We start from the raw sequence: 26,044 nt of genomic DNA, 5'->3' as shown, positions 1-26,044 counted from the left end.
GAACATCAGCCTGCTACAGCATCCCAGGCCAGCCCTGCACAGGTACTCTGGGGGCCCAGGAGCAGGAAGGTCTCCTGAGGGGCTGGTGTCCACACAGGCTTGTGACTACACCCTTGAAGCCCCAGCTGTTCCCGCCGGCCCATGCTCCTCTGCCTGAAGCAGGAGAAAGGGACACCGGGGTTCCTGGTGACAGGCAGCCATGGTGGGAGGCAGGTATGACTACATACGGGACTTGGTGGGGTTGGGCACACTGTTCCCTCAGTCCTAGTGGAGAGACAAAGTCTGCTGCAGCTGTGCACCGAGCAGGTGTGGTGAGGGCCCACAGTCCCTCCTGCAGGACCTCAGCCAGCACTGTGCTCCCATTGGCATCAGTCTGTGATTGTGCCACCCCAGGTTCCTACCAACAGTGCAGCAGAGACTGTAAGAGCTGCACAGAGACATCTTTTACCCTGTGCTGCCGGTCTGTTCTCACTGACAGCGAGGACCCCAGTGTGTGTGTGGGGAGATGTCAAGCCCTGCCCAGGCCCCGCCCGCTCCTCCAGGCCCCAGCCCTAGAGACCTGGCACAGGGGTCTTCACCAAGGCAGGCAGTGAACCACTTATCTGACCAGGCATGCTGAGTCCTCAGTGGGCAAGGAACTCTCTGTTCAGGTGTCCCCACACTTTCTCTAAGCGTGTCCCTGTATCGGTGACAAGCAGGGACACTGGCCCCAGGCAGGTTCAGATATAGGAGACATGGGCATCTGCTCTCCTCTGACCTCCAAACTTGGTGTCCCTCCCCCAAGGCCTCTGGTCATCACAGTGGTCACCTAGGCAGTGGGCTCCTCCCATCTGGGGTCAGCCAGCCTATCCGCTTCCACCCAAGCCCCAGGAGCCTCTGTATCAGCCTAGGTTCCAGCAGCTAGCCCATCAGGCCCTCAGGCCATAGTGCCCTACAGAGCCAGGGGGAGGCTTGGTGCCAGTGGCCTCCCTGCTTTGCATCCTCACCCAGGCTGGCTCTGCCAAGGCCCTGGCACTATGGGCTGTGACCCTCTGCCCACAGCTTGGCTGCTGTGTTTATGGTCGCTAGGCCCACAAGTTCTGTCACATCTAGGGGTGCTGGGCTGACTGCAGGAAGGAGGACCCTGAGGCCTGCGTGCTGTGGCTGGGCAGTCAGGAGGACCAAGGGTGCCCCTTCTGTGGGAGGAGAGGGCAGGAAGGAGGTGGAGAGCTGAGGCCCATCCCAGGGAGCAAGGTGGCAGCATGGACACTCTGGTGTCCCTGGCAGGTCAGAAACTGGCAAGTGGAGGTAGAGGCTGAATGGCACTGACCAGCAGGGAGGGGGCAGCCGCAGGTGGCCAGGGAGGGACACAGGCCAGAGATCCAGCATGTCAGAGCTTCTCCTCTACTCAGGCAGGGAACAGGTGGTGGGCAGTGGAGATCAGGCCTGACTCTGAGGGGGATACTTTTGCTCCACGGCCCTTAGAGGGGAGGCTAGGGAGGCTGTGGGGCAGCTCCCTGAGAGTGGAGGGCTAGGTTGAGGAGGCTAGGTCTATGGAGAGGGGCCCAGGAGAGCAGCCAGTGCTGGGGAGGCCACCACTGTGGTGGCTGTGGCTGAAGCCCACAGAGCCTTGTGCCATAAACATTAATTAGTGAAGTTAATGTATAATTCCATGCCTGCAGTATCTCACTGTGCCAGGGCTATTGTTTGATAAGGTTTTAATGAGAAGGAGGAGGAGGAGAAGCACCGATAAGAGCCTCTTCTCCTTGGAGATGCCAAGGCCGCAGGGCAGAGAGCTGGCGACCCCATGTGCACACAGAAACCCTGCTGCAGGGGCCCTGGCACCCAACACCTGCACCCGCTCCACTAGGGAGGAGGTGAGTTGGAGCTTCAGTCCACATCTCCTTTTGTTCTGTTGTTTATTTGTGGTGCTGGGATTGAACCCAGGATCTTTGCAATGACCTACATCCTTAAACCTCCCCCTTGTGAGAGAGGGTCTTGCTAAGACACTAAGTTGCCAAGCTGGGCTTAGGCATGATCTTCCTGCCTCAGCTTCCCACAGTGCTGGGATGAGAGGGTCCATCTACTGAGAACTCCCCAGGTGTTGGAGAGCTGTGCTTAGGCTGTACCTGAGTACAGCAGCCTCCAGAATGGTAAGAGCTGGTCTGCAGTGGCACAGGGGCCCTCCTGCCCCACAGCAGTCTGCTCCTGGCTCACAGACAGCTGCACAAGGGCAATACCATGCTTTAAGCCACTGGCAAGAGGGCTGAGAGTTCTCTTCCTATGAACAGTTATTGCAGGGAGGGGGCAGAAGCAGGAATATGCCCTGCCATAAACCTGCCCCTCCCAGCCCATCCTGGGAGTGCAGGAGATTCCAGGGTGATTGGTGGTTTATGTGGCTGGGAGGCCAGGGCTCTGAGTGGGCGTGGACCTTCTGAGGGTGTAAAGGAATCGGCTCAGGCAAAGAAGCGGGGTCTTCCCAACACTGCCTTCTGCCCTCTTTGCTCCATCTGCACAGTGGCTCAGTATCAAGCAGGAATCCAGGAATCCTCAACCTCCTTCCTGGGGTCATAGATAGAGCTGGGGTGTGGTGCCTGGTTCCCTGCTGAGCATGGAGCCTTCAGATGAGGTCAGGCAGGAGGGATGGGGAGGCTACATGATCGCAGGTCCACAAATGGTGCCAGGAAGGAGTACCAGGTACCACAGGGCCAGCTTGTTCCCAAGATCCTGCTCCAAGAACGAGGTCACAAGGTTCATTCATGTCCCTGCCCCAGGTCATGCACACCTGACATGAACATGCCCAGCCCAGCTGTGCTCCAACATCTGGTCCTGTGAACGGTGGTGGCTGAGCCTCTCCTGCCCTGCTCTGCCATCTCCTGGGCTCGGCAAAGCCTTCTGGAGAGCAGGTGCCTCAGGCCTGCTTCCCACTTCCCACCACGTCCTCCAGCCAACCACAGTTGGGCTCCAGTGCCCTGCATACCCCAGCCCACACTGTGGCCATTGCACAAGAGCCTGAAGCTCTAGGCACTCGTGGCATTTATGGGAAGTGGCCAGACTCTGTGGTGACTTGGTGTCATGGCCACGTGGAGCTGGAATGGGGTCAGAAGAGGCTACCTTTCCATGCATGGCCACCTCTTGCCGGGCTTCAAGAGAGGCCTGGCCATTGACTGGGTGGACATGAAGGGAGCGGGCTGTCTTCTGTGGGGCTCAGAAGGCTGCTCGAGGATACTGAGGTCACTGGGCCCTCACTCCACATATCCCTGCCCTGCCCCGTGGGCACCTCCCCCTGCCACCATGTATTCTAGGCTCTTGGCTCATTCAGGCCACACTGGCCCTGTGGACATGGGGTGCTGAGTCTGGGAAGACGATGAGGCCGGTGAGTGGCCGGCTGCTAGCAGAACGCTGTCCCCTGGCCATCGGGTAAACAAACTGGTTTGCTGTTGGCACTAACACCTGCCCTGCTGGCCTCAAGACCAGCTCAGGGGTTGAGTGTGCTTTCCTGCTGAGGCCACAAATACGAAGGGCCTTCTATGCACCTGTAGATCCCCAGCCCCTGACAGCAGCGGGCAAGGCTGCCATCCCCTGTCTGACAGACAGTGGGTGGTGGATCCCCCGCTCCACCCTCAGGCCCTCCTCTTAGCCATCCAGCAGGTTAGGAGGCAGCAGAGCTGGGCAGGGTGCAGGGCCATGGCCCTGGGCCAGCACCAAAGCCTTGGCTTCCTTGCTTTAAAATGGGATTAGCAGCACCTGCGAGCTGGGCGGCCTGCTGCCTGCTACACACATTCCCAGGGCTATTGGGTGAAGCCTGGATGGAGACACGCAGGGCTGAGCATCAGGCTGTTATTTTTCTGGGTGTCTGACACCCAGTCTCTAGGTAGGGAAACTCAGAGGCAAAACAAAGAACATATTTAAGTGCAGGTGGCACACAGGGTTGCAGCAGTCAGAGGCCCACAGTGGCCCAAGGGGGACTCAGTGACAGGATGTAGCTGATCCTTCTGGAGGAGGAGAAGAAGCCCTGCCTGGGCTGGGAGGACGGCTGTGGGGACACCCTCAGCAGGTGAGGGGTGTGGTCCAGGCCTATACCACCCTGCTGTACCCGCTCCAGCACTTGGGGATGGGGAGGGATGGCTTGGGGGGGAGCAGCTGCACCAGGAGGAGGAAGTGGGGGGCATTGCATGCTTGAATCCAAGGAAAACACCCTTGTGTTCACAGCAGCAGCCTGAGATTGGGTTTTGCAAATATTATTCCTGAAACCTAAACTCTCGGCTAGTGTTCCTGGCTGCCAGGCTGCTGGGCCTTCAGAGCTCATCCGGGTCCCCCAGGGCTTGGCTGTGTGCTCAGGGAAGCACTCCTGCTAGAGCACGGTCTTCCTTCCACCTGCTCCCAGAGAGGGTTTGTGGCCAGGTGGGCTGCTGGTGGGAGCGGCTCCCACGCCCTCTCTGGGCCACTAAAAGGTGACTCAGGTGGCGCTGGCATCCTAATCCTTCCTCGGGATTACCCTCCATAAACCAGAGGCAGCTGCTGCTGGGAATAGTCAGGGGTTATGCCCAGCACGACCACATATCCTTTACAGCCCAATTGACCTCAGCCTCAGGGCTGGCCTGGGACAGCCTGTACCCTCAGGAGCATGTGGGTGCGAGTCCTGGAGGTCTGAGGCAGGGGCACAGCAGCCTTGGGAGGGCCCTCTCCAGCCCAGGTCCCCACGCCCAGTGCAGAGGAGCCTGACAGGGCCTCTGCATTCCTCAGTGATGGGTGTGTGTCCCTTTTCTGTCCGGCTTGACCTGAGCCCACCTGAGTCCCAGCACAGCACCCTTCTGGCACTGGAGCCCATCCCAGTGCCCGTGATGACTCCCATCAGTTGAGAAGAGCAGGTGACTGGACTTCCATCCCTGCAGTGGTCCCTGAGAGCATGGGCAGGGTTAGGCCAGGGCTCTGAGGGCCAAGGCTATGGTCAGGAGGGACACCAAGTCCTTCCCTGGAGCTTTTGTCCCAGGGTCTGGCATGAATGACATTCCCATCTGAAAGGCTAATTTGTGCAAATGCGTGTTGTTCTGGCTGTGCCTGGACTTCCCCTTAGACAAGTGCAGGCATTCCTCACAGTGAAAATTTTCCACTCTCTGGAGGGTGGCCCAATGTTCTGCTCCTGCCTCTGAGGTCTTCCCAGGCAGTCAGAGCCCCCAATGGGAGATGCAGTCCTGGGGGCCTCTGTGGCCCTGTGTACTAGGCCGAGCTTCGGGTCAGAGATCCTGCCTGGGAAAGCTTCCGTCCCCACCTGAGCCCCCAAAGGCCAGCACATTCCCCACCCTGAGTGCACTGGGCTTTGGGGTAACCAGGTGCTGGCTGCACTGTGGTGGTTCCCACCCCCCATCAGCAAGGCAGGACAGGAGGGGCTGCAGCTGTCCCACCCATGCAGGCAGACTCCAGCCAGTCAGTCCCACAGCTCTCTCCATACTCAGGGGCTCTGCTGAAACCTCGTGCCGTGACAGCCCCTGAAACCTCATGAAGGAAAAGTCTTCCCACCAGAGGGTCCCCCATCCTAACCCTACCCCAATTCACCCACCCGAAGCCTCAGGAAGTCTTTGCAGTGCTTTAGTAGGAGAGGGAACTTATTCTGTCATTCTTTGCGAAAATCACCCTGGATTCTTTGGAGAAGATATGCTATCAGGAGTGATTATGGGAACAAAGCTGTGCCCGCCCACCATGGACAGGGCACATCCTGCCTCCCAGCTCCTCGCTCAGCTCAAGAGGGGTCTTTCCAAACACTGTGCTCCTTCAGGTGGCGCCTTCTTGAATCCTCCGCACACACCGTATCAAACTCCAGACAAAGTCCACCGGCCTCTTCTGCCGGCCTATTGTCCTGCAGCCCTCAACCTGAGACCATTGATCTGTAGGTGAGGCAGCCTGGCCCCTGGCCCTGGCCCGGGTCCAGGTCCAGCCTGGGCAGCCGTGCCACCCCGAGGCCCCATGCCAGCTGTGAGGGCTGCGTGTTGTTCCTGTAGGCAGCCTGAGCTCAAGTATGAGCTGGCACCTGTCTCTGGCCATGCCAGGGTCTTGGTGACTCCCCCAGATGCACAGCTGGTAGATGTAGAGCAAGGCTTTTGGTTCCATTGGAGCCACTCACACCTGAGTACCATGGCCACATGGGGGAAACTGAGGTTCATGTGCATAAACAGATCTCCAAGTGAAAGCCCTGTGATGGGTAGGTGGCACGGATCAGCCCTGCTCCAGAAGGGGCAATCTGCTGACCAGAATTGAGCTAGGACTGGTGGAACAATCACCTAATGAATGAATCCCATCCTGAAGGCAGAGGCTGGGTAGGGATCCATGGTGACCTGGGAGGGCTCTGTGTGCCTGGCCACCTCTGAGCACTGCCCTGTGGGTAGGATACACACTATGTTTCAGAAAGGGATGGGGGTCAGAGCCTGGGTGCTTCTGAGACCCCCAGCAGGGGCCACCTGCCTCTCAGCTGCAGCTCCACAGCTCACCTGCCACTGAGTAATTCCAGGGCCTCCCCAGTACACAGAGAACTGCAGCAGTGTCTGGGGGTGAGCCAGTCTCCCCAGAGAGAGGGTCAGGACAGCAGCTCTTGGACAAGGGCTTTGCAAAGGTGAGGCTGCCAACCAGGCCGGTCTGACCAGGACAGGCTGGAGCCCCAGGGGGTGTGGGCCTGGGAGAAGGCCTGGGTGGCTACCCAAGTGTGAGTGACCTCAGGGACACCTGCTGCTGCAAACTCTGTGTGAACAATGCTAGGGAAAGTGGCCATGCACAGCCAGCCAGCCCAGATGGTGGGAAGAGATGCACGCTCCCCACCATTCTCTGGCATCCTTGAAACCAAGGGCCCATCCATGGCTGGTGCTGCACACAGCCCAACACAGTCTAGGCAAATATTTGCTCTAGGGAAAGAAACTATAAAAAAATGCTTAGGGAAATTAACCAAGTCTGAAAAGCAAGAGAAAGCATCCAGCTACAGAACCCAATTGAGGAACCCTCTGATTGACGGACAGAACCCAGGGAGCAACATCCTGGGCGACAAGAAGGGTGGCAACAAGACTCATGCCCACTGCTCCCATGAATAGGAGAAAGGCCAGTGACCATGTCCAGTCTTGGGATGTACAGAATGGCCTTTGTATGCCAGAGGTCAGGAAAACCTACTGCACCCAAGTGCAGTGGTACATGTCTGAAGTCCCAGCTGGAGCAGTCAGCTCTTTGTCCCTGGGAAATGATTTGTGACACCCAAGACTTAAAGGAGGAAAGGTTTGTTTGGCTCACAGTTTTAAAGGGTCCGGTCTATAGTTGGCTGCTCCAAGGCAGGAACAGCATGGTAGAAAGGTGTGGAGGAGCAATGCTGCTCAGCTCAAGGCAGTCAAGAAGCAAAGCAGGGATCCAGTGCCAGAGAGGAAAGGACCAGGGACAGATGTCATCCCCAAGACCACATGACCCCTACAGCCCACACAAACACACTCAAAAGTGTGACCCACAAGTCCCCTACCTGGCCCCCAAATCCATCAAGTTGACTTTCTAGCTTTACCATCACAACCCAACTTGGGAGCCTGAAACAGGCAGACCATGAGTTCAAGGCAAGATACAGATTGTCAGACTCAATACGAAAACAAAACTTACACTTCAAACACAAAGACAGATATCTGTTGAAAATAAAAAATGATATGCTTACATGACGGTGGGTATGGGAATATTCCTATCATAGTAGATCTTAGGCAAGAAATGATGAGCTGTGGAAGGGCATTCTACAGGACCAAGACAGCTGAGATATTGCAATCCCGCAATGATATGCGCCTAACAACACAGCTGAGAACACAGAAAACAAAAGTGGGTGCAGCTCAAGACACAGACAAAGACCCCATCTTGGGATGAGGATTTCAACCTCCCTCAGACACTGAAATTCCTAGGATCGCAGATTGGGACAACAACACGAAGCGATGCATTGAAATGGACCTGTCCAGATCCCGACCCTATGCCCCCGCACTGTACACTCTCACCTGGGCCAGGTTTATAAAGCAGGCCATAGTCTTGACCACAAACAAGTTTTTAAATGACAAGAAGGATAGAAATTACACAGCACATGATCTCTGGCCATGCTAGAGTTGTATTAGATCTAGTAACAGAGAGAGAATGGGAAAATCTCCAAATATTCGGAAACAACAACTGTAAATTAAGCAACAGAATTCTGAATAACATATGTTAAAGAGAAATCATAATAGAAGCAGAAAATATTTTGAGCTGAACAACATTAAAAAACTGTAATGCACAGGACTAGTTATCAAAGGGAAATTTATAGTGTACTGGAAAAGCCAGACACTTAAAAAGGAGAAATGCTAAAAATCAATAACCCAGGATTCCAGTTCAAGAAGCTAGGAAAAGAACATCAAAATAAAGACAAAGGAAGTAGATGAAATGGTATTAAAAGAATATTCCACAGCTTACTTTCAATAAACTAGACAGCTTTGGTATGAGGAGTAAACTCCTTGAAAAAATGGGACTTGTCAAATCTGACAAAAAGAATGTGAAGTCAGGCATGGTAGTGCATGCTTGTTATCCTAGCTGAAGCAGAAGAGTCACAAGCTGAAGCCCAGCCTGGGGAATTTGGGGACTTAGTGAAACTGTCTCGAAACAAAAAATAAAAAAGGAGCTAGAAGGAAGGAAGGAATGGAGGAAGGAACGAAGGGCTGAGCAGCCTGATCTTTATTAAAGATATTAAATCCATAACATCTTTCCACAGAGTAAACTGTGATTGCTCACACGGATGGTCCCATTGATTAATTCTTCCATCGATATCTTGCACAGCTTTTGGTAGATATTTTCCTAGTTGTTTCATATTTTGGTATGAAAGTCTATGTAAATAGACTTTGAAATTAACTTTGTTTTCTAAAAACATGCATCACTAGCATATAGAAATGCAGCTGGTTTGGAGGGCTGATGTTGTAACCACAACCTTGCTAAATTCTTTGTCACTCTAACTCAGTGCTGCTGCTCAGTGACAGGACTCGTCCTGGGAGAGGAACCCTTTGGCGAGTCTATCCTTGTGGGAACGCTGTCCCCATTCCAGGTTAGGCAGCGAGGTCACGAGGGATGAAATCTCTCTGGCCATTGGCATGTCTTGGATCCCCTGTGAAGGAGTGGCTGCTGAGCCCTACGGGGTTGCACCTTGTCAGAAATTCTTTTGAGTCTGACACGGAGGCAATCTTATGTGCTGACCATTACTGTTGCTGCTTCCTTTCCAACCTGTACACTGTGTACTCTTTTCCTGCCTCAGTGGGCACAGTGTGGGCAACAGGCACCTTGACATCCACTTAGTGAGAAACTTTACTGTACCCACGAGTGACAGGGCCTGGGAGTTTTGTGGGCTGACAGAATCCACTGGACTCTGCTGATCTGAGGGGTGACAAAACCTCTGGGGTCTTAAGATCAGTGTGGCCTTTCTTCTTGGGTCAACCCAGCTGGAGTGAAGCCTGTCTCTCTCCTGGGAGTCTGGACTGGTGTGGTGTCCTCTGACTCCAGGCTTTGTCCTTTCCGGTGGTAGTTTAAGTATAGGACAGGGGGCCGTGCTGCCCCAAGTCACTGGAGCAGTAGTTCCCCTCTCCAAGGCCTTCAGGCCAGGCCTCCCATAGCAGAGTCCACACTGGGCACTGCTATGGCTGGGACAGCCAAGTCCTCGGAGCTCTATCCCTTGAGGGGTGATGCCAGTGACCCAGGTAGGGGCCACATGGATGCCAGGCTGGGGGATGCAGCCCATGGGTTCCTCCAGGAAGAGGGGTCCAAAAAGGAGGGAAGGGTCTTCTCCCCGAGGAGGGAGAGGAGTGCTGGAGAGGAGACATGCTGGGAAGATGCACCGTGGGGCGCAGGCGGAGATGAGAGGACGGGTAGTGTGGGAGGAGAGGCCTAGGAAGTCAATGGAATCGGAAGAGTCAGAGCACGGAGGACCCCCTGTCCCCATGGGCAGAAGGGCCAACAGGTGTGACCCCTCCAAGGCCAGGTGGCTGTGGGTGCAAGGGTGGCAAGGGGTGGGGTGCGGGCACAGGCTGGTCCTGAGTGAGAGCACACTGTCCAGCCCCACCCCAACTGCTCTCAGCACATGCATGGTCTCTGCACAGCTCAACCCTGATTCTGACCCCGACCTCTAGGACAGGACAAGCTGCTGCTCAGACCCAGGCAACAACTCTGCCAAGGGTCTGACTGCTGCCCCTAGTGCAGCCCTGAATCTAGGTAAAGGTGGGCACTTTGGGAACCTGGGGAAAGGAGTCCTTGGGGCAGCATGGGCCCTGTGCCACCAGGCAGGCCAGGTCCTGCGCATCCACCAGGACCCCGGGCTCCAGGGCACCAGCAGGCAGATGCAGATGCTGATGCTCCGATAAACCTGCCCTTGGTGCTGGAGTGGGTCTGAAACAGGGTGCAGCCCCTACTCAGCGTGAGAAGCCCAGGCCACCCCTTCCCAAGAGGGGCTGGCATTGACTCTGTGGTTTAAAGATGGGGGAGGGTTCAAGCACCTTAAAGTTATTAGAAACTGATTTTCAACTCTCACACCTGTCAGCAAACACGTACCTGTCTAAATTTTTGCCTCTTTATTCACAAACAATGCAAATGAAACAGAATCAGAAACAAAAGTGATAGACTGGACATTTTTACTTCTATTTCAGGTACAGGTGCTTGCAGCAGGTTAGGCTGTAAATGATTGTCATTTGCCCCCAGGGATGGCAGGCAAACCATCCAATCACCCTGCCGCCCTGCCCAGCTCCAGGGGTCACTGTTCACACAGTTACCTGCCTATAGACACAGCCAGCCTGCAGACATGGCCTGGAGAGGGAGGAGGCATGGTGCTTCCCACCTAGCCCCCAGCCTGGCCACGATAGGGTGTGCTGCACACACCTAGGCTGACTGTTGCCTGGAGGGTTGTCTTCACCCAGCCCAAGCCTCTGGTCACTTCAGGTCTGGATGCACAATCTTCTTCAGCCCCTACCAAATGCCCCACTGGGCCCCTCTTGCTCACAGCCTTGTGGGGGCTCTTTGCTGCCCCTTCCTCAGGTCCCCAGCCTGTGTCTCAAAGCAACACCCTGCTCTCTACCCTTTGAACTTCTGTGGCTCCCAGGGGCCTTGCTGCAGGTCCCAGGCCAGATGATTCTGGGTGAGCTCCCAGGGCAGGGTGACCGGAGGCTCTGGGCACAGCACAGTCCCTTCTTGTGCCCAAGGGCAGCATCGCCAAGAGGACACCCCTCCTCCCGGCCCCCCAGGAGTGCAGGGAAATAGCAGAGAGGCCATCTGGGCTGGGGTCAGTCTGCTCTTGTCCAGCGGATCTTTCTCTGGACTGGGGACAAGCAGGATCAGCTTGGACAGATGAGTTGGCAGCAGCCTCACCACCCAGGGCCACCATGGTGGCTGGTCACACAATTGTGGTGCTGTGTGCCACACCTTGTGTGGGCTGAGTCCTGCTCCTCCACCACTCAGCACCCAGCCACCTCTACCACGCCAGCCATTTCCTGTCGCTAGAAAATGGGAGCCACAGGGCAAAGGCACCCACATCGGCACTGTCCTCCTCAGGCTCCCGGGAGCGCCAACATGTGCTGAGACACCAGCAGATGCCCCATCTGCCCTGTACCCACCTGCATTTCATGAGTGTTACTGGCTGTGGGCACTGCACCAGCCCCAGGACAAGCCGCTCACTCTGGAAGCAGACTCCCTGGGGAGGGGAGGCACTGCCAGACCAATCCAGCAGATGGCCTGAATTGCTGAGCCAAGCTAAGCACCAGGGGAGGTGGGGCTCAGCGTCACAGCTGTGAGCCCAGAGGTCTGGGGTGGGACACGGACTAGACTTGAAGGAGAAAGTCTGAGGGACCAGGACCCGTCCAGGTGGGAAGTGCCAGCCAGGGCTGGTGGGGGAAGTCCCATGAGGGGGTAGGGCTGGGAGCTGGGTCTGACTCTAGGCCACCCAGGCGCTGTGGTAGAGGGTGGGCTTGGGATAGGAGGGGTACTTGCCTTGGAAAACCTGGGGCACAGGGAAGCATCTAGTTTGTAGCCCTGACTAGGAGGTTTGGAGGGCAGAGGATGGAGACCTCAGTGGACACTGGAAAGGACATTCCAGTCCTGGGCAGGATCCCTGTGCCCTCTGGGCTCCCCGTGTTTCTTGGTATCGGGATAAGCAGTGGGTGGCAGAGGCAGGAGAGAGATTCCTGCCAGCTGCGGAGTGGCACATCCCCGCTAGCTCCTGATTGCTGTCAGCCCTGCGGGATGTGCGCACACTGTAGTGCTCAGAATCCTGGGAACCCCTAGGCTCCGGAGCAGCCCCGCATGACAGCCAAGAGCACCTTGGAACCGCCCACCCACCTTCGTATAGTGGGGACCCAGCCACCGCCCAGCCAGGCAACGCCTCACTCTGTGGGCTCGCAGGACTGGCTCACGAAGCCTGGGCAGCTGCGCTGGGGCCGTGAGGACGAGCTCACGTGTGCGCAGGGAGGAGGCGAGGCCCCGCCCCGGGGCGGAGGGCTCAGGATTAAAGGCCACAGGCATCGGCTGGCCAAAGGCTGGAGAGCAGTGGGGACGCAGGGGGCGATGCCTCCACACAGAGGCCCCCTGTGGGCTTTGCTTGTGGTGCTGGTACTTGTGCTGCCATGGGCTGGGGCCATCGAGGAGGAGCAGGGTGGAGCCAGCCAGGGCTTCCAGATTGTCACCTTCAAATGGCACCATGTCCAGGACCCATACATCATCGCGCTCTGGATCCTTGTGGCCAGCCTGGCCAAAATTGGTAAGTGGTTGCCAGCGGTCTCAGGCCCAGCCCCAGCTTCCTTTCTTGTCTGTCGGGAGGGAGTCGGGTAGGACAAGGAGCAGGGACATCCGGGGGAAAGTGAAGGCAAAGTTGCTGTGGTCACCAGGCACTGCCGGCAGGGACAGCCTTGCATGCCCTCGGTATTCCAGCTCCCTGTCTGGGTCTGGGTCCCCGCCTGGGTCTGCCCAGCTGCATAGTTCCGAGAGAGGATGCACCATGGGACACCCTGGGGTGATGTTGGTTTCAGAGTGAAAAAGAAAAAGGATGCTGCTTACAAAGAAATCCCGTGAAACCCAGCGTACACCCACAGTTTTCCTGTGACTGTCACATCTTGCCTCCTTTAACTGGGCCAGTGAGTCAGAAAGTGGGAATTACAGGTGTCTCCTGGCAAGGTGAGAAGAAGGTCAGCTTCCTTGGAGTTCAGGAGGAGCAGCGTCTCCCAGGAAGTGGCAGTTTCTGGCTGTGTGTGACTTGAAACAGAGAGCCTGGCCCGAGGTGTAGGGCTTGTGGTGGGGAGCATGGCCGGACTCACCCCGTGACTATACAGGGCTGAGTGGGGAAGGGTCCCTGCTGTGGGGGCCCTTTGTCCTCAGCAGCATTGGGAGAGGCAGAGGTGGGAGCAGAATGCTGAGGCTGGCGCAGCTGTGTCTGACAGAGCAGGCTGGCTTCTTGCTGCCCCTACACTCTGTGTGCCCACACCTCTGCCCCTCTATCCCTTCCATTCTGCTCTGAGTCTCTGAAAAGCTCTTTTGGATCCATGTGCCTCCTGGCTCTGGAGTATGTGCAGTCCCCTGGCCTGGCAGCCAGGTTTCCTTGCTGGGTCCCACTGGGCTTTGCAACGAGGCTGTGAGGAAATTCAGCTGGGCCATTTACTCAAGCACAGCCAGCTTGGTCTTGGGGTTCAGGGATCGCTTTTGTACAGCTCCTTGGTGTGTACAGTGGGTGTATGGTTCAGAACCTGGTATCTGGAAGCCCTTGGACAGCCAGCAGGTCAGCCTCACCGTGCCCTGGGAGCTGTCAGGTGAGTGCTGACCAGGGCTCTGCTGTCCGAGCAGGTTATTTGCCAGAAAGAGTCCAGCCCTGTGGGTCTCTGAGTGCTGGGACTAGACCTGAGAGGGGAGTTTTGGGGGGTGGGGAGGCCCTGCTCCAGCTGTCCTTTCACGGGCAGGGTGGGGCAGCTACAGGGTGCTCCAAGGATAGCACACTAGCCCACCAGCCTTGCTTGCCCTAGAGGAGGGGTGGGCTCCAAGAACAGCTCAGGGACTGGGTTTGCCTGGACTCTTGGGAAAGTCTCCTTCCCAGGAAGCCATGGGTCTCACCCATGAATGGTGGCTTGGATGGAGGAAGCCTCCCTCATTCTAAACAGAAATCCACTGTCCAATCTGACCTCTCTCTATGCTTCATCCTCACCTACTTCTTGCCTCTGGGTCAAGGTCTGCTGAGCTGATCTAGGCCCTTCTTCTGAGTGCCACCTTCTCACCCTGCACTGCAGGTCACACACGCACCTGCAGCCCACTCTGTGCCTGGGTCCCCACCTCCAGCCCAGGGTCCCCTGATGGACTGTAGTCCACAGGCCCAGTGGCCAAGCCCTACTCAGAGTCAGCCCAGCTGGCCAGCAGCCCTCTGCTCACACTCAGTCCCTGGCAGGAGTCCTAAGAGATGGTCACAGCCTGAAAGGTACAGATGCCACCACCCATGCACCCTCAGTGGCCCAGGACAGGAAGAGGGTGAGCCACCGTCCAGCTGTGCAGGACAGAGACCTCACAGCCCAGCCCCTCCTGGAAGCTCCTCCTCCCCAGGGAGCTCTGGATTTGTTCAGACCCTTGCTGACCCCACCTGCCCCTCAGAAATCCCGAATGCCTCCACACACAGCTGACCTTGGGCCCCATCTCTCGAGCCCCACCAGAGCCTCTCTGCCTCTCTGCCTCACACTCTGTTTCCTGGGCACAGGGTGGGAGGTACCCCTCTGGCCTCAGGGCACAGTCCCTGCTGGCCCGATTTCTCCAGGCCCTTTCAGTTTCATGGTGCCCAGTAGAAACTCTCTCCGAACGGAAGGCCAGATTCACGTGGCCTTTCTGAATGTGCTGCTGGAGGGAGAGGGAGGCGGGACCCTGGAGCTGAGTGAGGCCAGCGAGTCTGCAGGGAGGCCAGGCTGGAGGCCCAGTCATATCACTGCAGGCAGCCAGGACTTTGGCCACTGTCAGCGCTGTTCAGAATGTGGGAGCCGGCCAGGCCTGGGCTCTGACCATGGCTCCGGCCTCCAGACAAGACTGTCCAGAGGCCCCAAGGATGGCCTTAGAGCACAGTGGTCTATACCACAGGGCAGGGATGAACCTGCCACCCCTGGGGTTCCTGGAGAGTCTCAGTGGGGGCTCTGGTGGAGTGGGACAGGCCCTGGAAGTACCCAGGCCACTGAACTGTGGCCTGAGTCTCACATGCGGTGCTCACTTCCCAGGTGGCTGTTGAGGGGAGGCACAAGTCTGGCATTTCCCTGTTGTCAGCAGTGTTCATGGAGCCCTGAATCACCAGAAGGGCAAGGATGAGCTGTGAGCTAGGACCAGGAGAGGGGCAGCCCTGGGCCACAGTCTCCATTAGTAGGGGTGGCAGTGGTCCCTGGTACTATCTGCCACTGTGCACGGCATGCTGGGGGCCTTTCTGTTGTCCTTCTGGCTTTTTTGGGGTCTGGCTTCTAGGTTTTGGCCCTGCCCTGGACCTCTAGAGGGGATAACAAGGCAGGGCCAGAAACCATGTGGTCATTGTCCCCTGACTCTGAACATAACGGCTTCCTCTCTGGGTCTCTCCATGTGCTGGCTCAGACTTCTAGGAGCACAGCTCTGACCCCCAGTCCTCTGCTTCTAGCCCCCCACCACATTCCAGTCACTTCCAAGTCACCGTCGACATTTCCTTCTTGTTCTGGTCAGGCATGGGAGGTCAGGCTCCCTGTGGTTTCCATTCCTTCTTAGACATGGGGTAGGCTTGGCTCTCCATGGTAACTTCCCCAGGGTGCCTCGCATCACAGGTGTGACCTCTGTCCAGGTCCTTCCTTGGAGAAGGATTTCTTCCAAGAACAGCCTCTGTTCAGCTTGTGTTGCTGGGCCATGGGGGATGTGTGGGGCTAGAAGCAGAGGGTCGAAGTTTCTATCTCATGTGCCCTGGCTCCGGGGACAGGAGTGCCTATGTTGCTCTGGCCCTGTCCTGCATCTCTTCTTGGCTCTGGGTGCCCTTGCCATAAGGCCCACACTCTCTGGTATCAGGCTGTCCTTGGAGGGAGGTAGGAGAAGACCTGGGTAAGCATGGCTCTGGGAAGGCCAAGGTGAGCCCAAGGTCCCCACTGGACCTGCCTTCCAGGAAGTTGAGTCAGTGGGCCCTAGTGGACTCTGGACTCAGGAAAGTTGAGGCAGTGGGCTTGGAGCCAGGACATGCATCAGAAGCCTGGCTTCTGGAAGCCAGGGCTCTTCTGGGTCTGTACCGCAGGTGTGGAAGGTAAGATGTCTCCTCTCAGAGCTGGACATGAGCACAGGCCAGGAAACCATGTGGACTTTGGAGCTGAGGCATCTGAGAGATAGTGGCACAGGCCGTATGTGTCTTGCCCAGGTGGGCACCCACCACAGCGGCATTCCTGTCTCCTATGGCTGTGGACTTGCTCCATCCCCAGCCTTGGAGCTTGGAGTGCATTAGAATGGGGAGGGGGCTCCCACTGGTGGTGCCATCTCCAAATGCACATGGGTTCTTGGTGTGCAACCAATGGGACTGCTCTGTCCCCTTTGTGGGATGGGCCTTGCCCAGTTCAGTGTCTTCTGAGGATTGGGATGTTGGTCTTGGGGTCCTGGGCCAAGGAATCCAGGGGACTGGGTCCCAGTGTCCCAGGCCTCCTGGTGCCCAGTCTTGGGCACTATGTCTCGGGTCACATCTCGGCATTGGGGCCTCACCCATTCCAGCTGGAGGCAGACTCCATCTCCTCAATCCTGTGCTGAACCTCCTGCCTGTCCCGTCTTCCAAACCAGCTCCTCTCCTGCACATTGTGAGCTCAGAATCTCCAGCCTCCCAGTTCGAGGTTCTTCTGGAGGCCAGAGCCCAACACAGGCATGTCTGTCTGGCTCTGTCAGTGACTCCAGGCCTGTGGGCTCCAGCAGAGCTGGAGTACAAGGACATGTGGGAGGACGAGGGGATATGGGCATGCACACGTGGCTGGGAGAACAGGGGTGCGGAGTGCGTGGCCACATTGCTGCTGTCCCACCTCTCAGCAAGCACCTGGACACATGGCCTGGGTGGGAGCTCTGTGGTTCCTGTGCAGAAGAAATCCCACAGTCGCCTGAGGGTCATACCTGCCTGTTGCGCCTTTGCCATACCCTGGGTTGCCTTTCAAAGAATGGATCCTCCAATGAGGATTGTGACCCTGGCTCAGGGGATCATGGGTATTGGGTCTGGGGTAGCAGCCACTGCCCCCAGGGGCTCCCCTAGGGTGGCCAGGTCCCCCACTGAAACCTGTTACCCACTTAGCTCTGCCTCAGGACTGACATGGAGCCCACCGGGACTGTCTTTCGGTCTCAGAGCTCCAGACAACCTGAGCAGTTCTGCTTGGCACCAGATCAATCCCTTGCAGGACTCTCCTGGGACACAGAAGCACAGGGTGACATTTGGGGCTGGAATAGTAGGATTTGCTCTATTGATGCAGCCCTGGGCCCCACACTTGAATTTTCATTCAATAAATATTCAGTGCCCACCACATGTCAGCCCTGCTCGGTAGCTTCAGGCAAAATGAACTGCAGTCCCTGTGAGCACAGCTGTCCTGTGGGTAGGTGGACAGACGTGCTCAGTGAACAGCACAGGGAACAGAGGAGGGTGAGACCCACCAGTCCCATGGGAGAGGAAAGCACCTTTAGGGTCAACACTGACAGTTCAAAGGTCCTAGGGTAGCACTGGGGAAGTATTTGAGGGATAGAGGGTAAAGTCAGCGTGGCCAACAAGGTCCCTGACCACCTATGTCGGAGGAAGAAGGCCCCAGGACTTTTGAGCTGAGAAGTGCGGGCCCAGGTGGTTCCTAGGGCTCTGGCCACTGTGCAGTGAGAAGGGCTGCTGGGTGGAGGGCAGAGCTCAGAGAGGGGTCCTGAGCATGCAGAATGCAGGGCTCACCCTCCAGGGAGGTGGGGGCTGGGCTGCTTGTTCATCAAACTTGCTGAATTCACCACCTGCAGAGTATATGAGCAAAGTCCATGGGCTACGCTGTCCCTGGGAAAGGGCTTCTTGCAGGTGGAATAGGAAGGTCGAAATGCCTGTGCCAGGTGCCTTTGGAAACATGCCAAGAGTGTGCATCACCAACTTGGTGGGGCTGCTCTGAGACCTCACTGACGCTTGGTGCTGCTAGAGGCTGTGCTTCCCTTACAACTGTGCCCTTGGGTTTGACCATTCTCTCTGTCCCTGCCCATGGCCTGCCATCCACTTCTGTCGCAGTGAGGACCATGATGGGGATGAGGCAGGGTGCGGGCTGGACAGGCAGGACGGAAATGGCGGGGCTCAGCCTGCTCACACAGGACAGAGGTAGGGAGGAGGGATGCAGACCGGATGTGGAAGGGGCCTGAGAGGCAGACGGAGAAGCCTGCAAGTCTGGGGGAAAGAAGTGTACTGTGTGCAAGCACTGCAGGTATGGCACGTCCCCCACAGCGTATATGCCTACCACGGTACACACACACGTGCATACCCCTCCGCGGCATGCACTCCCCGCTCATAGCTGGAATGTCCCCTCCACATAACTTGTGGTACAAGAAGCACCATCATCCATGCAGCTGTGGCGGGCAGGCAATAGCCCCGGGATGCCCTGTGGGAGGACACCTTCCCCGAGACAGTGACAAAGACAGCAGCCACTACCGTGCTCAAGGTGCAGGAGCCTGTACCTGTGCAAGGGTTAGTCTGCCTTGTGTGACCCCTCAAGGGGGGCCATGGGCACCTGCTGTGGGTTTGGGTGACCTGTATGGTCCTCGGGCTGGTGACAGTCTGTGCCCTCGAGGCCCCCTATGGGTGGCATCACAGCCTGGACTGGGGTAGCTTGGCCTAGATGGGAGCCCAGGCTATGCAGGCTGCAGCCACGGGCTCAATCTCTGCTTCAAGAAGGCACTGGGTCCTGTGTAGGTCAGATGACATCCTGTCAGCTCTCCCTGCACTAAAATTAACTTTCAGCCCTTGAAACATCAGGCTCAAACCCAGAAAGTGCCAGGGATGGGGACCCTGGCCAGCACTGAGGGCCTTTCTCAGATGGGGACCAAGGGGTCAAGCTGGACCAGGACATCTGTAGAATGGTTCACACCAAGGGAAGATATAAAGGCGGCAGGACTGGGCTAGAGCACAGCCCCAGACCCAGCCTGCAGGGCCCAGCACTGCCCTTGTGGGACACCAGCTCTCCCAAGAGCTCCCACCAGCACCTGCCTGGGAGAGGGACTTGGCAGCTGTGTGATGGGCAGCCCAACCCTTACAGACCCCAGCTTCTCAGTGTGGCTCCTGCAAGCCACTGCTCACCTCACCTGGGGACACATGGGTCTGGCTGGCAGCCTGGGAGGAGCCAGAGGCACTGGGAGACTGCACGAATGAAGCTACCACAGCATCTGTGTGTGCCATGTGTGCAGGTGCTCAGCTCCTCTTGGAAAAGCTGAGGAAGGCGATCCTGGACCGTGGAGTGGGGTGTGTAGCCAAATGGCCTCTGCTGCTTGCCAGGCATGGTGTGGCAGTGTCCGGGGCCCTCGCTGCTCCAGTAGGCACATGGCAGTATCACTGCTGTTCCAACCCAGGCCCTGGCAACACATGGCCGTAGCATCTTTTCACTGTCCATTTGCTATTCATGAATCTTTGGTGGAGGCTCTGCTGTGACATTTGGACCATTTTTTAATTGAGTTGTTACTTACTGGGCTTCAAGAGTTCTATGTATATTTTTGCCTTTCTCAGATAATGTGTTTTGCATATATTTCCTCCCAGTCTGGGTTGTGTTTTTTATTCCCTAATAGTGCCTTCTAGCCGGGCGAGTTGGTGCCTGTAATTTTGGCACTCTGGGAGGCTGAGGCAGGAAGACTGTGAGTTCAAGCCTGGACTGGGAAACTTAGTGACTGAGCAAGACCTGTTGCTAAATAAATCAGTAAGTGTCTGGGGCTGCAGCACAGAGTGCTGGGTCTACTCCCCAGTACCACCCTCTTCCCAAATGAAGAAATAATGCCTTGGTAAAAGTTTTTAATTTTAATGAAGCCTAACTTATCAAGTCTTTCTTTTATGGATCGTGGTTTTGGCACTGTATCTAAAAACTGGTCACCAAACACAAGGTTATTCAGATATTTTTCAGTGTCACCTTCTAGAAGTTTTATGGTTTGTACTTTATATGGAGGTCTTTGGTCTATCCTGAGTTATATTTTAAGGAGTCATGTATGATGGTGTCCTGATTCACTTACGCACGTGGATGTGCCTAACTTGTTCTGGCACCATCTGTCAAAAACTCTGTGCTCTCTTGAGTTTCTGTTGTTCCTTTGGGAAAGGCAGATCCACTATGTATCACGAGTCTGTTTCCAGGTTCTAAGTGCATGTTCTTCCATATACTTCGCTGTCCCAATGTCCATAGCTATATGGTCAGACTCCAGGTCCTTGTGTTGGTTCCCAGCTTCCTTTCTTCCAAAGTTCTGTGTCACCCAATGGGGCTGTCACACTTTAGCGTTGGCTGGGCCACAGAGTGATTGACTGGCTATTATTTCATTGGCTGCAGATCAAATGGGGAAGAACTGACATTTTGATAACACTGTGACTTCTCCATGCACATGGGATCTCTCTCGGCTTTAGTTCTTTGATTTACTTTGTCAGAGCTTTCCTGTTTTCCTCTCGTTCTCTTGCATATATTTTGCTAATTTGAGTCATTGTCTAGCTGTGCTAGGTGTGCAGTCGTGTTTTAGTCTTCAGATCCCACAGTTCACTCTGCAGCCTTCTAACATGGCTCCTTAGACCCAGGAGTCATCTTGTTGGTCCTCAGGGCACAAGGCTGGCAGGAGCTAAGAGCATCCTGTAGCCCCGCTGTTGGATAGCTTAGGATGTTGCAGTCAGGATCTCACCCATGAGTGGGTGAGCAGATGCCCTATTGTGGTGAGGCAGAGGGGACTTTGCTGTGAGCTTGTGGGATTGGAAGTGGTGCCCATAGGGATGGGGTCACTGGCCAGGAAAGGCACAGCTGACTGGGCGCAGATCTGGAATGTGGGAGCCATGGAGGTCCCAGGGCCCTGCAGTGCCCAAAGGAGACATGTACTGCTGATGACATTTCCATCCACCCACACCAGCTTTCAACATGCTCCGTATTTGTTTCTCTTGCCCTGGCTCTTCTCGGGCTCCACCAGGCCTGGTATTCCCAGGCTGCATCTGTCCTGTGCAGGGTCAGGGGCCTTTGATGACCTCCTTAGAGTGTCATGTCCCAGTTAGCCCCACCTGCCAGGCAAGCTGTCTGAGCATCGCCAGTGTCCGCTTTTCTTTCTTGGCAGTCCCAGACAGAGATCTCGGACTGCTGGGTTCCTGTTGAATGAGGCCCCACCACGGTCTGCATCCTGCTTCCTGAGTGGCTAGGGTGGACTTTGGGGTCAGCCTCTGTGCCTGCCTGCCCCTCTGCCCAGTCTGTCCAGGACCTGCGCTGGCTGCTGGCCTCCACACAGTCTGGTGTTTCCTGCTGACCTGGGCTCTGTGCTCCAAGGTGCACACTTCCCTGCAGCCCTGACAGCTTTGACTCTTCTCTTCCCCTGACATTAATGACAGTGACTGCTGAGACCCCACAGGTGGCTGTGGCTGAGGCACCCCTGTTCTTTGGGAGATTTGAAGTCCCCCGCCCGTGGCCTCGCTCCACCCTGCCCCTGGGTGGCCTGTTCCTGCTCCCCAGCTGTTGTAGGGTCCCTCTCTTTTTATTCATCACTGTGTTCTTGGAGATTGACTTTACACTGAGCTACATCCAAGCCTTTTTTATTTTGAGACAGGGTCCTGCTAAGTTGCCCAGACAGAACTTGAATTTGTAAGCCTCCTACCTCACCCTTCCAGAGTGCTGGGATTACCCTCCCAAGGCTCCCTTCTCCTGAGGATTCCAGGATGTGGCGAGGCCCTGACAACCATGGGAGGTGCTGTAGCTATGCTCAGTGGGGAGTACAAATTGGAAGGCGCTGCTCTCTGGTTTCTGCTGTGTGCTGTCTGACCTGGGAGGTCCTCCCCAGTCAGGTACCTGGCTACGTAGTCTGGAAGTCCTATGCCTTTCTCTCGAGTTTCCTCAGCTATGTGTGCTTCTTGTTTTTGGTTTCTTGCTTTTCTGCTTTTAGGAGTGCTTTGTGTGATCACCTGAGACCCCAGGGCCAGAGTAGGCTGGGCCATGTAAAGGCACCAAGCCCCAGCACCTCTCACCCTCCCTCCTGCTGGCCCAGGACAGAACCCCAAAGATAAAGACAGCAGTGCCTGCCCCTTTTGTTTTCTTCTTGGAGAACAAAAGCTTCCCACCTGGGTGCAGAGTCTGGTTTTCATCTTCACAGTAGCCCAGAAAAGCAAGATTATCATCTTACATGGGGGACCAAGTCCAAGACATGAAACCAACCTCTCCGAAGTGGCCCCACAGGTCCCTGGGGACAGGGAACCCTCGGCACAGGGACTGTGGACTTCTGTCGTACTGAGAGGGCTGCTTATGCCCTGCCGACCCCAGGGGAGCCCTACAACAAGGGAGTGGCAGGAGGACTTTGAAGGCCCTGTGGCCCGACCTTGCAGCATCAGAAGCAAAGCTGCCCCGAGGTGGCCCTGTGAGCACCCGGGCTTTGGTGCCACATGAATGTCACATTCCTGATCTGTGCTCAGGGCACAGCTGGTGACAAAGTCCTGGCATCAGGGATAAGCCAGGAACTCCCCCAAGGTGGTAGCTGTGGCCATGTGAGTGGCTCAGGCCCTTGCACACAGCCCTGGCACATGGTCACAGTCTATCTGCTCTGAGTCCTGAGGGACAGCAGCTTTGCTGGGATTCTCCACATGAAGTCTCAAAGGTCAGCAAGATTGAGAACTCCTTCCTGCACAAACCCCGTAGCTCTCCAAGCTTCCCTGTCCCTCAGCGCACCCTGAGTGGATTTCGCATGACTGCTGTCCTGGTGTCCAGGCTGGCCTCTCCCACATGGCTCCTGTTCTGTGGTGGACACTCCATGTTCCTGGCACTCAGGGCTCTGTGGATGGTGCTGGTCACTGATGCCCGGCCTCCTGCCCTTTCCACACCATGTCGGGGGCTGTGTTCAACTACTGCAACCTGCTGGCTTTCCACACAGTGGCAGTATCATGGCTGGGGCCTGACAGCCTCCGGCTCCATACTTTCCTCCACAGTGAGCTCCCTCCTAGGCTCACCTGCCCTGGACTCCACTCTCTCATGTCACTGACCCTCAGGGAGCCTGGTGTGAACCTAAGATTTAGCTTTTCTCCATCAGAGGCCATGGCCCTCAAGAGCTGATGGCCAGGTGACGATGCTGGCAGGAGCACTGTGGACAGGAAGCTCCCTGAGGACACTGCTCTAGGCCAGAGGGACACTGGGCTAAACCACTCTGGCCACATCCATGGATCTCCCTTGTCTCTTAGCCCCCATCAGCAGCAATGGTAAGGTTTAGATGTCCACAAGGCCCAGCAGGTGGACCGTAGTGGCCAGTGTCATGGGCTTGGGGAGGTCCCTGACTGGCCAGTTGCTATCTTTCAAGGGTACAGCCCATGTCCCCTACAATGGGCCCTGCAGGGCCTGGGGTCCAGTTACTCTGTGACACTATACCCTGGGATGCTGCCAAACCCCAGGTGGTTGGTCTCCCTTGTTCCAGAGGAGAAACTGAGGCAGGGGAAGGGCAAGTTACACTTCCTGGGATTGTACCTATGTGCAGGGTGAGGTCAGGACTCAGCCTATTTAGAGCCATAGCTTTGAGTCCTCATATTGCTCTGCCTTTGGGCAGTGTTGGAAAGGTGTCCTGGAGACAGGATGGATCCCTAGGGATGGAGGAGCAGTGCTGGAGGCCCAGTCATCCCAGGATGGGCATATGCAGGACTTTGTTCTGCTGGTGTGCAGCTGGGCGGAGCCACTTAGGGTTGTTGATAAACCGAGGGACACTGAGCTAAACAGAAGTGCTAAGTCTCTGTGATGAGCTAGAACACCTTTCATAATTCCTGCCTCTCAGTCATTGGGATCACATAAGGACAAGGCAGGAGGCAGTGGAGACAGTGGAAATGTAGGGGTCCTGAGAAACAGGGACTCTGGTGGGGCAGCACCAGCCCAGGGCCAGTCAGAACCTCCAGCCCCCAAGACAGACAATCTGCAGCCCAGGGAGATTAGTGAAAGAAGGTTTCCTGTGGGTCCCAATCCTTTTCTGCCCTTGGTGGGGGATAACAGGACAGAAGGCTTTATTGGTAACTTGGACACCTCAGGACTTCAATTTTATTTTCAGTGATTGAACCATTATGTGCCTGTGGAGTGTCCTTTATATCTACCCCACGTAGGGCATAGTGAGTTTTCCAAATCTATAAACTGATGCCTTGATTAAAATGTTTTTGACCATTACTCCTTCAAAATGCCCTCTGCCTTCTGCTACTCCTCCTTTCCTGGATAACACCTGCAGGTGCCAGGCCTTTGGATGCCTCACAGACTGTCCACAGCTTCATTATTTTCAATTTAAAATCTGCTTTTCTGTCTATGCTTCATCTTGAATTATTCCTATTGCTCTGTCACTAGTTTGTGGTCTCTTTCTCCTGTTTCTAGGCTCTAAGTCTAGCCATTGAGTTTTTGCGGGGGTGGGGGTTGTTTGTTTGTTTTCAGACAATGCATTCTTAAATTCTAGGACTTCTATCTAGCTTCTTTGTCAGAACATGTTAGGCTCAGAAAACAAGGGCCCACAGGCTGACCCTGTTTCTGCAGCAATGTCTCACCTGCCACCTGTGTGTGGGGTTCTGAGCACCTTGGCTGCGTGGGCGTCCTTGTGAACTACATTGTGCAGCCCACTCATCTACAGAGTGACTGCCTGTTCCTTAGAGAAAATTTGCCAAGCCCTGTTCTATTCCACAGCCAACACTGACCATTTAAATGGGCAAGCATGTTTTCCTTTCTTTCCCTCATGAGCACAGTCGTAGCAGCTGTATTGAAGTCCTTACCTGCTAATTCCCATCAGGTTGGCTGAGGTCTATCATTGACTGATGGGTTGGTTGGTTTCCTGTTTCTTCATGTGTCTGGTACTGCTGATGGCATTCAGGGCATGGGATGGACAGTGGGGACTCAGCACTTGGTTAACTTCCTCTGGAAAGGGTTGATCTGTGCAGTGGCTGCCATCTTACCAGACAGCTGGCCAGAGTGGACAGCAGCCCAACAGTGGCAGCTGCGATCTTTGCTCTGTGCAGCTTCCACTGGGAGCCGCAGACCTGCCCTGCTTCTCTGTAAGTCAACAGGGAATTAGAGGGAGCGGCTGGAGACTGTTGGCAAATGGAACTCAGGACTCCTCATTCTGGCTCTTTCCTCCCAGAGATCTGCCCTCATTCAGGGGCAGTGGTGCTCTGCTTCCAAGCAGCAGGACCTGCATTCAGGGAAAGACAGCAGAGAAGTGGGAGTCCCTTCTGGGGTTGTGCTCGGTCCTTATCTGTCTGTGTTTACACATTTTCAGAGCGGTTTCCTTGCTCTGGGCGAGGTGTGCAACAGGAGCTCCTCTCTGTCTCTTCCTGTGAAAGAGACTGTAAAATCTCTGCCTCATTTTCACCAAGTCCCAGTTGTCCCTTGGTCATGGAAAGCAAACCTGGAACCTTATTGTGTTTTGTAAGTGGCCGCCATCAGGAGTCGCGTGGCCATCAGGGCTCCTCCACTAAGCGCTTGTAGATGTAGGGTCACAGCTTCCCTGCTGTCTGTGGTCTCTGCGGTCACCACAGCCCCGCGCCCCTGTGCATCACTTCTCTTGAGGACCTGATGCTCGTGTTTCTGTGAATGTACACAGTTGCCTGTGGTGTGGTCCCCTCTGTGTGCTGCTCCCTGCACTGGACCTGCACACAGGTAAGTGTTCTTCCTCATTCACTTGCACCCAGGCCTCATGCTGTACCTGGAGCAGACCCCAGAACTCCAGGTTCCACCTTGCCACATTCTCCCTACACTGCTAGGGTAGACATAGGAGCCCCTGCGAGAACAGGTGGCTGCCCTGCCCTCAACAGGTAGAACAGGTCCCAGGCCTCCATCCCATGAGCCTTCTTGTCTGGTGTCACTTTTGTGGATGGCAGCGGTCACAGGGAAGCGGGGAATTGGGGCAGCACTCAGCCTGTCTACGT

The 26,044-nt window shown here is 55.9% G+C and overlaps 1 protein-coding gene across 2 annotated transcripts in view; it reads left to right on the top strand.

Annotated features, from left to right (window-relative positions):
* Positions 1-11,972: 11,972 nt before the first annotated feature.
* Slc9a3 (solute carrier family 9 member A3) overlaps positions 11,973-26,044 on the top strand; it is a 32,611-nt gene continuing 18,539 nt past the window's right edge. The window contains exon 1 of one of the 2 annotated variants that reach the window (XM_010603408.3): positions 11,973-12,730. In XM_010603408.3, coding sequence (XP_010601710.1) covers positions 12,277-12,730 — 454 coding nt within the window. In that variant the 5' untranslated portion in view covers positions 11,973-12,276. The remainder of the gene's footprint in view (positions 12,731-26,044) is intronic. The other variant, XM_010603353.3, reaches the window with a different exon arrangement.

The sequence above is a fragment of the Fukomys damarensis genome, unplaced genomic scaffold (assembly GCF_012274545.1).
Source record: "Fukomys damarensis isolate Sample0158 unplaced genomic scaffold, DMR_v1.0_HiC HiC_scaffold_1, whole genome shotgun sequence".
Lineage (NCBI taxonomy): Eukaryota > Metazoa > Chordata > Mammalia > Rodentia > Bathyergidae > Fukomys > Fukomys damarensis.
The sequence above is the reverse complement of the archived record's forward strand: the minus strand, read 5'-3'. Positions and strand labels throughout refer to the sequence as shown.